Source organism: Parasteatoda tepidariorum, chromosome 2, assembly GCF_982258835.1.
Source record: "Parasteatoda tepidariorum strain Cologne lab strain chromosome 2, Ptep-v5.0, whole genome shotgun sequence".
Classification (NCBI taxonomy): domain Eukaryota; kingdom Metazoa; phylum Arthropoda; class Arachnida; order Araneae; family Theridiidae; genus Parasteatoda; species Parasteatoda tepidariorum.
The window spans coordinates 71,519,408-71,532,630 of NC_141756.1; the positions used below are offsets into that span (position 1 = coordinate 71,519,408).

A 13,223-nucleotide genomic window follows, 5' to 3' on the forward strand; every position below is an offset into this window, starting at 1 on the left:
ATCCCGATCGAAAAGAGATTCAAAACCATGATCCATCTACCACTGAGGTAGTTTTACTTTGGCATTGTGGTTGGTGTAAAAACGGGAGCAGAATTCGTACCATTCGAAATCGGGTCACCGCATTGGGAGGCAAAATCGCTATCCCCTAATCCACCGAGGCACGATAGATAAATTTAATGATTTACTATAAAGAAATCTGAAATAAAAAATTTACTTAAATTTCCAAATGACATGTGGAGTTTTTTTTTTCTTTCTTTCTTTTTTTTTCAATTAATCGTTCTACTCAGTTATGTTTTCTCCAGAAATTAAATATATTTTAATACCAAGTAGTGACCAATGATTGCGTTATCAAGGAAAAAGGATTTTTTAAAAGCTTTCAATGTCACACGAAAGCAAAATTGAACATATAAAATCACGTCAGTTTTTACTAAAAAATTGTGCAGAAATAATGCTTGGGGACCTGTAATTAAAGCGCGATACGCGTTTATTCTCAAAATTGTTTTCGTGCTTAACCTTTTATGCATGCTGCTCATGCTTTAAACCAGGGAGGGGCAAACTGTTTTGATCGAGGGCCAAAAATCGAGAAAAAAAAAAGTTTCGTGGGTCAAGTAAAAACTTCGAAAAAAAATACGACATACAAATTTTAATTTAGATTTTTAAAGAGATGAATGAAACAGCAATTTCATTTCCTTATATAGAAGTTCGAAGTGAGATGTGCTTATTTCAAGGAACGAGACTAACGATTCAAGTTGTTCAAACGAAGAACGATTCAAGTTGTTCATATGACAAAGAAGATCTGTCTAAGTCCATTCATCATTGAACACATGGCACTCTAAATCAACTTTGCGTTTTTAGTAGCTTTTGGGGGGTTAAAAAAGTTTACAAATAAGGCAAAAAAGCACTAACCACTTTATAAATTCAATAATTTCACCATTATTTACAATGACATATATGTGCAATCACTAAACATTTATTGGGTAACATTATTGGGTAACATTTATTGGGTATCCATACCCAATAAATGTCAGAACTCATGCCGGCAGAAAAATCCACTCGTTTTTGCTTAAAATGGGCAGTCGGCCACATGTGAAGTGCAATTCACCTATAGTAGATTCCATATGTCTGCTCCTCGAGAAAGACGGACCCTCGTTGGAGCCAATCTACGGGTATTCAATAAAGACTACTTTCAACATTTTACCAATTGAAGCTGTCTGTGCTAACTATTTCCATCAATTTATGCTCTGTAGAACAAAAATAGAGAAAGTGAAAAGGTCATCAAAACTTTATTAAAAAAGAAGAAACAGCAAAAAAAAACTTTAAGCAAAGTAGACAAGAAAAAGGAGTTAAAATTCTATCCGCGGGCCGGATAAAACCTTCCGGCGGGCCACAGTTGACCCGCGGGCCGTAGTTTGCCCATCCCTGCTTAAAGCAGTGTCACAAATTACAATCAGAATTAAAATTCTAAGTAAATTAAATTCAATTTTCGCATGATCAATTCAATTTCGCTTTAAATCTACAAAAGTATCATGCTAATTAAAAAAAAATTGCTTCTACACTTGAAACCAGCATTACAAACTTTTCTCAAAAAGTTAACCTGATATATCGCTTTTAACACTTAAGGCTTTCAACTCCAATAAGTTTAAAAATAAAGTTGTCATTACTTTATGTAATTACGTCATTAATTTATGTTATTAGATAAAAGTTACTCGTTTTTAATTTCATTTGACTCATTCATCATCATCATCACTCGTTTTATTTCACTATTATTATTCTACTAATGACCTATCTTTCGCTATTTTTGGTTAGTTTGATTACTATTTACAATATTTATACTCAAGGGCTATTAATGAATGAGAATAATACATGTCTTGAAGACCAATGCTAATAAGTGCTATTACAAAGGTCTTAAATGCCTAACAGCACAACAAATGACCTAAAAATACAAAATATAACAAACTCTATCAAATCATAGCTTGTAATCTGGCACTGATAACTATTAAGATATAATTTTCTTTTTTATTTAAATAAATCTTGAACTAAGCTTAAGGAAAGTTTTAAGTTTCCCAATTTTTTAGGTTTTATTAATAGAGAAAACATTATGATCTTAAAAATACTAAAGTCTTAATACAAATCTTAAAATTCTGTAAAATTTAGAAACATAAAATTATAACTAAATTTGGCATTAGATATTTGTAAGCAAGATATTGTTAAGTAAATAAAGTACGTAATACTTTTAGTTCATTTTAAGTAGTATTCTTATAAAAATTTCGTCAAGAAAATAATAATAAAACATTAAGTAAGATTTGAATTATTTTGAACAAGCTTATATTATTTTTTTTATTGTGAAATGTATTAGCTTCCATCTTTTAAAAAATAATATATCATTCCTACTCAATTAAGTAGATTAAATGTTAACGTCAAAATCTTTACAGAAGAAAACGAGGGAAGATTAAGAATTTTTTTTTTTCTGTAGCCTCCTGAGATTACGCAATTTCCTGAAAAAATTCTTCAAAGTACATTCAATATGATTAAACTGTTTGGAAAACTTTTTGAAAACTTCCATATTCCCATTAACGAAACATTACCAACAAAACGGATGAGTCTCTGGAAGAGTAAAAAAGAAGCTATAAAAATATATACCTTGATACATTTCCGAAAATATTTTCCTGATTTCATATCGGATTTATACCTTTACTTTATTTTGTGTTCCGCGAAATCGAAACAAAAATTAAGTTGCTGCGAAAAAAAGCTGGAAAAAAAAGAAAGCATGAAATATTTTTAGAAAAGGTTGGGAAGTTATTTTTATTTTTTATTTTATTTTAGCTTTCAACGGGGGATTTTGCTAAAAGATTTATTGAAGTTTTTATAATTCATCTCTTTATTCTTTCAAAAATAAATTTCTTTTATATTGTGTAGTTTTATTTAGTTACGAAATGTAAACAATTTTTTAGCTTTTTAAAAAATATCTATGGATTGTATTTTAAGGACGCAAATTTAAGAAGTTAGATATTTCTGATGAAATATTTTTCCATGCGCAGGTTAGACTTTATATTGCTAAGCAACGTTCATCAATAATAGAGTTGTATTGGCCGGGATAACCTGGTTCATAGGATGCATGTCCAAGAAGTCGTGAGTTCGATCTCCGCCGGTCGAAGATTCCTTGTGTAGTAAATAGCGACTTGTGTACTGTACTGTTGCCCTTAAAACTTTGCTTATGCTGTGATCAATAAATTAACTTTGGTAACAGTTACCTAGGTTCAACAAAGAAAATCAGCAAAGGAATTACTTGAAACATTTAACATCTACAAAAACTTTTGTTAAAACTCAAATTTTCAAACAAAAGCAACTCAAACCATTTCCAAATGCTATCACGTAAATATCACATATTTCCAAACTATACATAACTTAAAGTTTAAATTTTATCAATACGAAACTATATTTTCAATAAAATGCAATTAAAAATACAAGGCTCATTATTCTAATACTCTCCAGTAAAAACAATTAAGAATAAAAGGCACACTTATCTTAAAATCTACTAAAGCAATTAAAAATAAAAATCACAATATTCTCTAATCCTGTAAACCCGATTAAAAATAAAAGGCTTATCTCAAAAATATATATCTTAAAATATAGTAGAATCAATTAAAAGTTAGGGTAAATTATTCTTTTAAATCTGTACTAAAATCGAACTTGAGTTTATAAATGCAAATCAAATCACGGACCAAATTCCTGGAGCGCCCACCGGTATTGCCGTCAGACTCGTGGATCAGGTCAACCTTTCAGTTTCTAATAGACAGCACTTCAACCCTTCAAACTTCTTTAGGCTTCCTTCTAGTAAGGCAGTTTGCACAAGTGGGACAACAGACTTTCAGCATTGGTACGCTCTGGATAGGCCAACAGACTCGGCTCGAACATAGCAGCACTCAGCTCATCACTTTCAGTCATCAACTTAGAGGCTTCGACTTAACTTTTCTCAAGACTCCCGCTCATCCACTCAGGGACTCCGATCTAGTCCATTAATTCAGCGACTCTGGTTTTAATACATTATCTTTTCAGCGGTTCATCTTAGACCATCTTACTCAGCAACTCTGGCTTTAATTAATCATTCTCTCAGTGGTACCGTCTTGGTTCATCCTTCTCAGCGACTCCGGCTTTAATTCATCATCCGCTCAGCGGCACCGTCTTAGTCCATCCTCTCAGCGGTCTTAATCCATTCTCCTTCAGTCACTCTTCACGACTGTTTTATTCTCTTCTCAGCAAGGCGAAAGAATCTTAGACTGACCTGTCCCCCCCCCACGAGCCGCCAGGCAACCAGTCGACGTCAGAACAACAAAAAAAAGTTCCATTAAAAAACAGTCCCAAATTAAATAATACCTCATAAAAGTGATAAGACAATACTAATTAAATATAAATAAACTTAAATACACATAATTCAACCCAAAAATCCAACTTAAAAGGATAATTAGAATCTCCAATACACAATACTATTGTGATTGAATTTCAAATTTATAATGGTGGTGCCACCTGGAGGCAAATCATGTTGAAACACCATAAACACTTACAAGAATTCGAAAATAAGCAGAGCTAACCAGTGCAGCCATCTATTGATGAAATAAGTCAACTATTTCCGCTGAAGAAGTAACCCATCTTTAAAAATACTCAACAACAACAAAAAAAAATACAATGAATTTATATTTATTACAGTACGTTAAATCACAAAGTTCTCCATGCTTCCATAACAAATCAATACCTCTGGGGATATTGAACTGCAGATTGATCATTCTCTGGTTCATGTAAAAATTACGGTTCGTGGATGAATAAATGGATGTATAAATGAGTTAACCCTATGAACGGGCTGGAACTGCTTGTGGCTGAATTCGTATACTTGACTCAATATTACGCCACTGAAAAACAAATAATGCACCCTCTACCTTTAATTCGCTTGGTTTCCCTAAGCAGGCTTGTTAGTTTTGGCAAGTGGCATTAGAAGCATCAACAACAGAATAGTATCGAATTAGTGTACTCTTTAGTCAATTATTAGCTTAGTAATGTAGCAAATATTTTTCTGATATCATATCGGATTTATTCCTTTACTTTATTTTGTGTTCTACAAAATCGAAACAGAAATAAGGTTGCTATGAAAAAAGTTGAAGAAAAAATTAAAGAACGCGTGAAATATTTTCAGAAAATTCTAGGAAGATATTTTTAGTTTATTTTAGCCTTTAACTATTGGCTTTGCTAATCCCAGAATGAATATTCAAGTGACACAAAATCGAAGTGTTTCGTATCGAAGTTGCTTTTATTATCAGAAAAAAGTTATCAGTTTTCTTCGATTTTGCATTATAACCTGTTTAACACAATCAATCACTGACTGTAATCCAATGCAAGCTATCAAGTTTAATATGGTATATTTGTAAATTAGTTTTTAAAACTCAAAATTTAACTGACGATATTTAACACAACATTTAAAACAAAAATTTAAATTTTACTCATACAATCAATAGATCATATATGCTCTAGCAAATAAAACAATAAAATAGACAATAATTTCCCTAAACATTTTTATGCAAATCAAAATCATGCATTTTTTGAAAGAAAAATTTCCCATGAATAAGTTTCCGAATTGTAAATATAAAACATATGTGTTAAACTATGAAAATAAGAACTATGTATGAAAAATAAATATTATCAATTAAAACTACAAGGATGAGAAAAAAATTTCAAAAATTTTAATCAAAATCTATGATTACTTTTGTTATTTAAACACCAATTAGCTTTATAATCGTGAAATATTTCGAAATTATTATTAGAATAAATGAATAAATAAAATCATTAATCATCAATTCAAATATCATTAAAAAAATCAATACTATTTCATAGATAGATATAAACTCTGGTAAAAATTGCTTCAAAAATTTAAAAACAATAAATACAATTTAATAACAATTTCATCGAATAAAACTCTTGTGAAACATTTAAAATAAAAGCATGGAAATCCAATTAATATTTTAATTGAACACCTGTTTTTCGCTGAAAATTCCATCTGAACAAAATTATATCAATTCTAAATTTAATATCAAGAATGTAATGAAATTAGGAGGGGGGAATTAAAACAAAACAGTGTAATTAGTAAATAAAATTAAAATGTAATTTTTGCCAGAAAAAAGTGTTTGTTTGGATGATAGATTTATTATTTATTTTAATTGAAAAAAATATTATGTAGTAATCATTTAAAACACGAAGTTATAAAACTAAAATTAATAAAAATTTGTATTAAATACCTTAAAGGATACAACTTTCCCCAAGCAACTAGTAGGGTAAGGGGAATAAAACTTACTACACAATTACTCCTCGCAATTACTCCTAATTTATGTTCTTATGCTAATTCTAAAGTGCACGAAGAATTAAAACCAAGTTTAAATGAATGATGTTTCTCCTTAAATGAGGCGGGGTGAGAACAAATCACTGACGAAACAATCCCGAGAACATAGGGTGAGGCATATCCACGCTTTGCGAAAGTCACTTGTAAACTCAAAATTCTTCCACAGCTATTTGCAGTTCGACACAATTTATCTTTCCTGTTCAAGGACCCCCTCCTTGATGAAAAATATCTAAGCTCTTCAGTAATCTTTAGAACTTATGGGCATAACATGCTGCATACATAAATAATACGTAAGCCCCCATTCATCATGAAATTTTGTTGATTAAAGAAGTTCCAATTTGCTAAAGAAGAATTGGTTGTTCCAGAAAAATAGCGCTTTAAAAAAATTTTAATGACGAAGTTTGGCGATTGAAGAAAATAAATATTATTCAATAAACATTATTCAAATAAACAATTCAATTTAAATCAATTATTCTATATCTTCAATGTACCCTCTTCAACCGGTGTACCCTCTTACCTACAGTTTTATCCTGATGACTTCTAAGGGTGGAAGTTATGCAAGCAAGACAAAGAGGCACAAGTTTTTAAAATGAGCAAATTAATTTTATTTTACCATCTTAATCAGAGAATGAATATCCAAGTAACACAAAATCGAATTGTTCCTCAAAGAAAGTTAGGGATAATCTTGCGAAATAAATCGGCAAAATGTTTCATTTTAGGGAATAAAGGAAATCTTAATTATAATTGGTCAATTAAATAGGTCGTGGAATAAAGTTTTTCTCACAATTTAATGTAGAGAAAAACATTGAAATGTTAATTAATGCATAACTTCAAGCCAAAAATAGATTAAAAGACAGGATGTGAATGAAAAGACAGGATTCACATCCTGTCTTTTAATCCATTTTTGGATTAAAGTTGTGCATTAATTAACATTTTAATGTTCTGCAAAATCGAAACAAAAATGAAGTTGCTTCGAAAAAAGCTAAAGAAAAACTAAAAAACGCATGAAATATTTTTAGAAATGACTGGGAAGTTATTTTGGTTTTATTTTAGCTGTCAAGATTATGTTGGATTATGCTGAAAGATTTATTGAAGATTTTACAATTCATTTTTCTATTTTTTATTCAATTCTTTTATATTGTTTTTATTAATTCAGTTATGAAATAAAGACATATTTTTGGTTATTTAATATATATATATATATATATATATATATATATATATATATATATAGAGAGAGAGAGAGAGGGAGAATATATATATATATATTAAGTTCAAAATGAGGAATAAAACAAAGAAAAATTATAGACATGTGAAAAAAAAGGGGGGTGGGAAATAATAAGTAAAAAAAATAACAAACAACAGTTTATTTAAAAAAAAAAAAATTAAATGAAATGTTAATTAAAAAACCGGAAAAAAAAGATATAATCTTTTCTTCAGTCCACACGTTTATATCCGCAAAACAGAGTGCTTTCTGATATTGTATCAATAAAGCCAAAGCAAAATATATATTTACAATGGTGTGAGGAGCACTCAAAAAAAATTTTTTTTTATAAAAATAACAACAAATAAAATAGATCACAAGAAGTAAAAATAAGTAAAAATAACATGTAAAAACAGATAATAAAATAAAAGAAAAAGAAAAAACATTAAAAAGGGGGGACTATAAAGCGAGTAGCAAAATCAGATCAACTTACATGGACGGATATTTTTCAAGAATGATTTAAAAATGTTTTCGCAGTAAGATTGCCAGATTACAAAATATGAAAACAAAAGCGCAAATTGAGTGTAACAAGAGGGTTTTAAAGTGTCGCTCTTACTGCACTGCTGAAGTGATTTGTTATTCTGAGTTTTGATTGTTTTTCTTAACTTTCTTAGTGTTTTCATGTATTTATTTATTTTATATATATATATATATATATATATATATATATATATATATATATATATATATATATATATATATATATATATATATATATATATATATATATATATATATACTTTTTTAAATACACAATATAAAAAAGTTTTTAGCTGATGAAATATTTTTCCGATGCACAAGCGAGCTTCTATATAGCTAAATAACGTTCATAGAGTTGTAAATGAATTAATAAAGTTTTTAGTAGTAAAAATAAATAAAAAAGCTACTATTCGACGAATACAAAAAAAGAGTTTTTGCACAAAAGCTAAAGTAAGATGCAATTAAAATATTTACATTTGAAAATTATTTTATTCAATGATTGTATATCACGAAATGATCAAAAAACAATAAAACAAAAGTACTTAAAACGAAAAGCATAGGGACCATCATTTTAGAAAGATGTGAAAGATAATTTTAGATTTCGGCTAAAGGTTATTACTAAAGTGATGTGCCTGATGGTTTAGGCATTTGCTTTAAGTAAAACAAAAGTCTCTTTAATACAGAAATCTCTCTGTTTCAAATCGAATTTCAGTCAATCAATAAATAATTCATTTCTTTCTCAGAATGTAAAAACTAATCTATATTATATAAAACGCTAATACGTATGTATCAATAAAACCGATGATATTTCTTTTCTCGCGTTGGCAACAGTTTTCATTTTTAATTGATAGGATTCGGCGCGCAAGAGCACGTAGTGAGCATCATATGGCTAATCCACATTATATAAAACGCTAATACGTTTTAATTGATAGGCTTCGGCGCGCAAGAGCACGTAGTGAGTATCATATGTCTAATCGGGTGAATTCTCACCGAATTATCAAAATAATTCTCACAAAATTATCTTCATCGAAGCTGATGCTTTACATCCGGCGTTCAGTACTATTTCATATTGTTTTACAACACATGGTTTTAGCCCTCTGGTGGGAAAGACTTTAAAACAAAACTTACAACAGTTACTTTTCTCAACAACTGAAATTTAGAATAGCGTGATTAAGAAAAATATGCGAACTGTTTTCAATTTCAAATTAATATTGAAATGCACAGGTTTGGAATTTTCTGCAGTCAAAGTTTTCGGAACTTCAGTGTTCAAAAAAGTATACAAAAGCTAGACGTTAAGAACGTATACAATGCGCGAGCAAAGCTAGCATCGGATTGCGAAGCAATGCGAAATGAACTGCGAGAGCAGTTCCGGAGGTTGGCGAACGCCAGCGAGCAGGGGGCGAAACCTCCTAATTAGTTACTATTCTTTTTAATATAAAAGCGTGTAAGAATAAATATGTGCTATCTTAATCACTATTTCCACTAATACTGTTGCCATATGCTAAAAAATAATTTTTCAAAAACTTGAAAGTAGTGTACCACCATTTATAGTTGAGTTATTACTGGGTCCGTAAACATACCAATATAACAGGGTTCGAATGTATAAACTTTGGCATTGGTTGTTTTGTACCTTTGCTACACATAAAATGTAAAAACTAATTAATTAGTTTTCCTTTTAATATCTAATTTAATTAAGTTTTATTTATAAAAGAATAAGTACTATCGTAATCCCTATATCCATTAATACTATTGTCATGTACTAATAAATAATGTTTCAAAAATTTTAAAATAGTGAACCACCATTTATAGTTGACTTATTACTGAGTCCGCAGAAATACCAATATAACTTCGACTGTATAAACATTTTGAAATACATTTGTTTCTGCATTTTGCCAAACATAATTAAAACTAATACTATCTTTCATTTTACATTTTACTACATCTTTTTTTTTAAAAATATTATCTACACCATTGTATACCCCTGTTATGCAAAGCTATAAAAAGACCAAACGATTACATATGATTATTATAAACTAAATTTAATGCAAACGATTATTTATGACGTCATTAGTTAAAAGCGTCATTAGCGTATTATTATCCAGTGTTTATTGATAATTTTGAGTGGCAACGAAAAAAGATAGTTGTTCTAAAGTTTTATAATAAAATGGTTGTCGTGATAGAACGCAGTTACTTATTTTAGAATTTCAAGATATTTTTTTAGCTTTGATAAATCTTGTAGATTTATTGGAGGCACGAAACAATCCCCATTTAACCTCTATGTTATTCTCACCAATTAATTCTTTATTTTATCTCTGTATTTTTAGATCCTGCTGTTGTGACGAACATTACTACAAGGGTGCTTGTTGCTGAAGGCGAGAATGCATACTTTGAGTGCAGCATATCAGCCAATCCAATAATCCCGGATATGATACGCTGGAGCACGAAAGGCGGGGCGATCATTTTAAGAGAAAATCAGCAATTTACTGAAAATGGTCGGTCTTTACTGACACTTTTCAATGTCTCCAAACAAGATTCGGGTACTCTGGAATGCGAAGCTTTTAATGGAATTGGAGAACCCGATATAAAAATAGCTCATTTGATTGTGCAATGTAAGTTTCTGATTTTTTATCTTTGATTTAATGCTTACTTACAGTAAAGAATGTTCCCCCATATTGAATTTTAATGCAATTGAAGAACTAAAAGTTAATTTTTGCATTGATGTAAGAAAAAAGGCTTATATTTCAATATGAATGAAAAATGAAGTTAATTAATATTTGGCTGACGATAAATCAATAAGAAATTCCTTAAGGATAAACAGAAATCATGGCCACATATTTATTTGAAAAAAAAATAGAAAACTGAAACATAAATCAAAATAAAAGGAGTAAAAAGAGAGTAAGAAAAAATAAAAATAAAGAAAGAGCATTTTTCCATTTGCGGTATGAAACACTCGATCATCTAACTAACAATCATGAGTCATGAATAAGTTAAAATGAATTATGTCAAAAAAATAATTTCTGCGTATTTATTCAAAACTATCTGTTATGAAATAAATATCTGTTGTGAAATTATAAGGTTTGCAAAAAAAAAGGCAAAAAAAAAGAAATAAATAAATAAAAGATCTTAAGGGAAATTGTAATAAAGAGATGAATTAAGACATGCGAAGTATGTTGAATTCTTAATCATATTTATGCATTAAATCCCGTTTTTACAACATTTCTATCGTTCTGAAGAACATATTTATTTAAATTATCAAATGCAATTTTACTTGGGAAGTAAGTTTAACAAAAAATTGTAGCTTCATCTCGAGAAAAAAAATTTAAAAAAAGGATAAAATAATAATAACTTAAAAATTTATTTACTTAGTATTTTAAACAAACAAGCTTCCAAATTAAAATTAAATAAAAAAAGACTTACTTAAATCAATTAGTTATTTAGATTGTTCACTGATAGAATTTTCATTCTAAAATTATGGTGAAATAACTGGGAAAAGTCTGTTCATCCAATTGGCAATAAAGTTTACTGCAAAGAACATTTCTTACCCTTACGGTTCGGAAACCACTTACAACTAGAAAAGGAAAAAAAATCATGAATACTAAACTACACGTTACAATTAGCTTGGTTTCAAAAACACAAAAAAGAAATGAAATGTAACTGGACATTGGAGCTAGACTTTTCATTGGTTTCGTTAGCGTTTGTGCTGCTATCTATACGAGCATCCTGTTCTAATTTTCCAAGGTCATTATTAAGGGAGTGCAGGTCACTGGAAACTCTTCATATCTTGAAGGAAACGGAGGAAATATTATGGTGTCAACGCTGGGACTCAAACCTTCGTTTTGTCGGTCATGAGAAAGACAGATTAGCCCTCTTGGCTATAAATATGTACCCAGCTGCAAGAAACTATATGGCTTCATTAGGTAAGCCTAGTTGCTGTGTTAAATGCTGGTTGTTTAACCGTATTAAGGTTAAGTTATTAAACGTTTTTTCTCACAATTAACAGTTTGTATACCATCTTATTTATGGTTGTGTGACTGTTTTCTCTGAATATGGTAAAATGACAATCAAAGAAATTGTTATTTAACCATTTTTTCCTAGAAATTTCTCACAATGTAGATTGCAATCTCTAAAATTGAAAAGTTTTGCCGAAATCGGTAGTGCTGTCAAATCAGTACTGTGCAAAAGCCAATCGACTTGTATAGGTTAAGGTACAATAAGGTACAATACCTCGTTGTCAAGACGGCATTTCTAATTGGATTGCACTTGTACCGCTCATTTCTTTACGTTGCTTCCATCAAGCTAATGTAATGTATTCAGTGTGGTTGAACATTCGGATAAATCCATTGACCTTTCAGAGTCGATGACGAGACGAAACCTATTACCTTTATATGCTTCTCCAATCAAATGGGTAGCAATATAGTAAACTCTCGTGCGAATGTTGTGTATAGTTCATTGCTAAATGTATTCAAGACAATTGTAAATAGTTGATTTCCTGACGAAATGTGTCAATTTCTTGAAGAAAAAAAAAGAGTTTTGAGCTATTTAATTCTGTACAATTTAACACCAAGATTAAGATAGTTCTAAAAAAAAACTTCTAAAGTTACAGCATAAATAAGTACTAAACTCGCATAAATACTGAAAGTCAACTGCACTGAATAGAGAAAATAACGCACCCGTTTTGTAAATTGAAATTGTATGATTATTCATCCCCTAATAAACACATTTAGTTAAAACTTGGTAATTGGTTTGAGTATAGCAAATTACATAAATTCGTATTAGCACTTAAATACTGTTTTCTTTAAGACCAAAATAATTTTTTAAACAAAAATACAAACTTTTTGTTTAAAAAAAATATTTACTATTTTTTTTAATTTTCTTGATCTAGTTTGATGTTAAAAAGATCATATTTGACTGCTTTTTAATTGTTGTTTCAAGTCATTAACATGGTTTTTAATAATTTTAATCGTGCGTACAAGACGTCATAGTATCGTGCTTTCCCTTTAAATTTCAGGTCTTAAGAAAATGAAATTATAAAAATTTGGTACATTATCTCACAAAGAAGAACATTTAAACATTTTAGTATTGTCTTCGCTTATGTTA

At 29.6% G+C, this 13,223-nt stretch overlaps 1 protein-coding gene across 2 annotated transcripts in view; it reads left to right on the forward strand.

The window, feature by feature from the left end:
* The window catches only part of LOC107454481 (nephrin), a 136,428-nt gene that overhangs the window by 94,592 nt on the left and 28,613 nt on the right, over positions 1–13,223 (forward strand). For both annotated transcript variants that reach the window (XM_071177675.2, XM_071177676.2), the window contains exon 13: positions 10,451–10,735. In XM_071177675.2, coding sequence (XP_071033776.1) covers positions 10,451–10,735 — 285 coding nt within the window. The remainder of the gene's footprint in view (positions 1–10,450; positions 10,736–13,223) is intronic.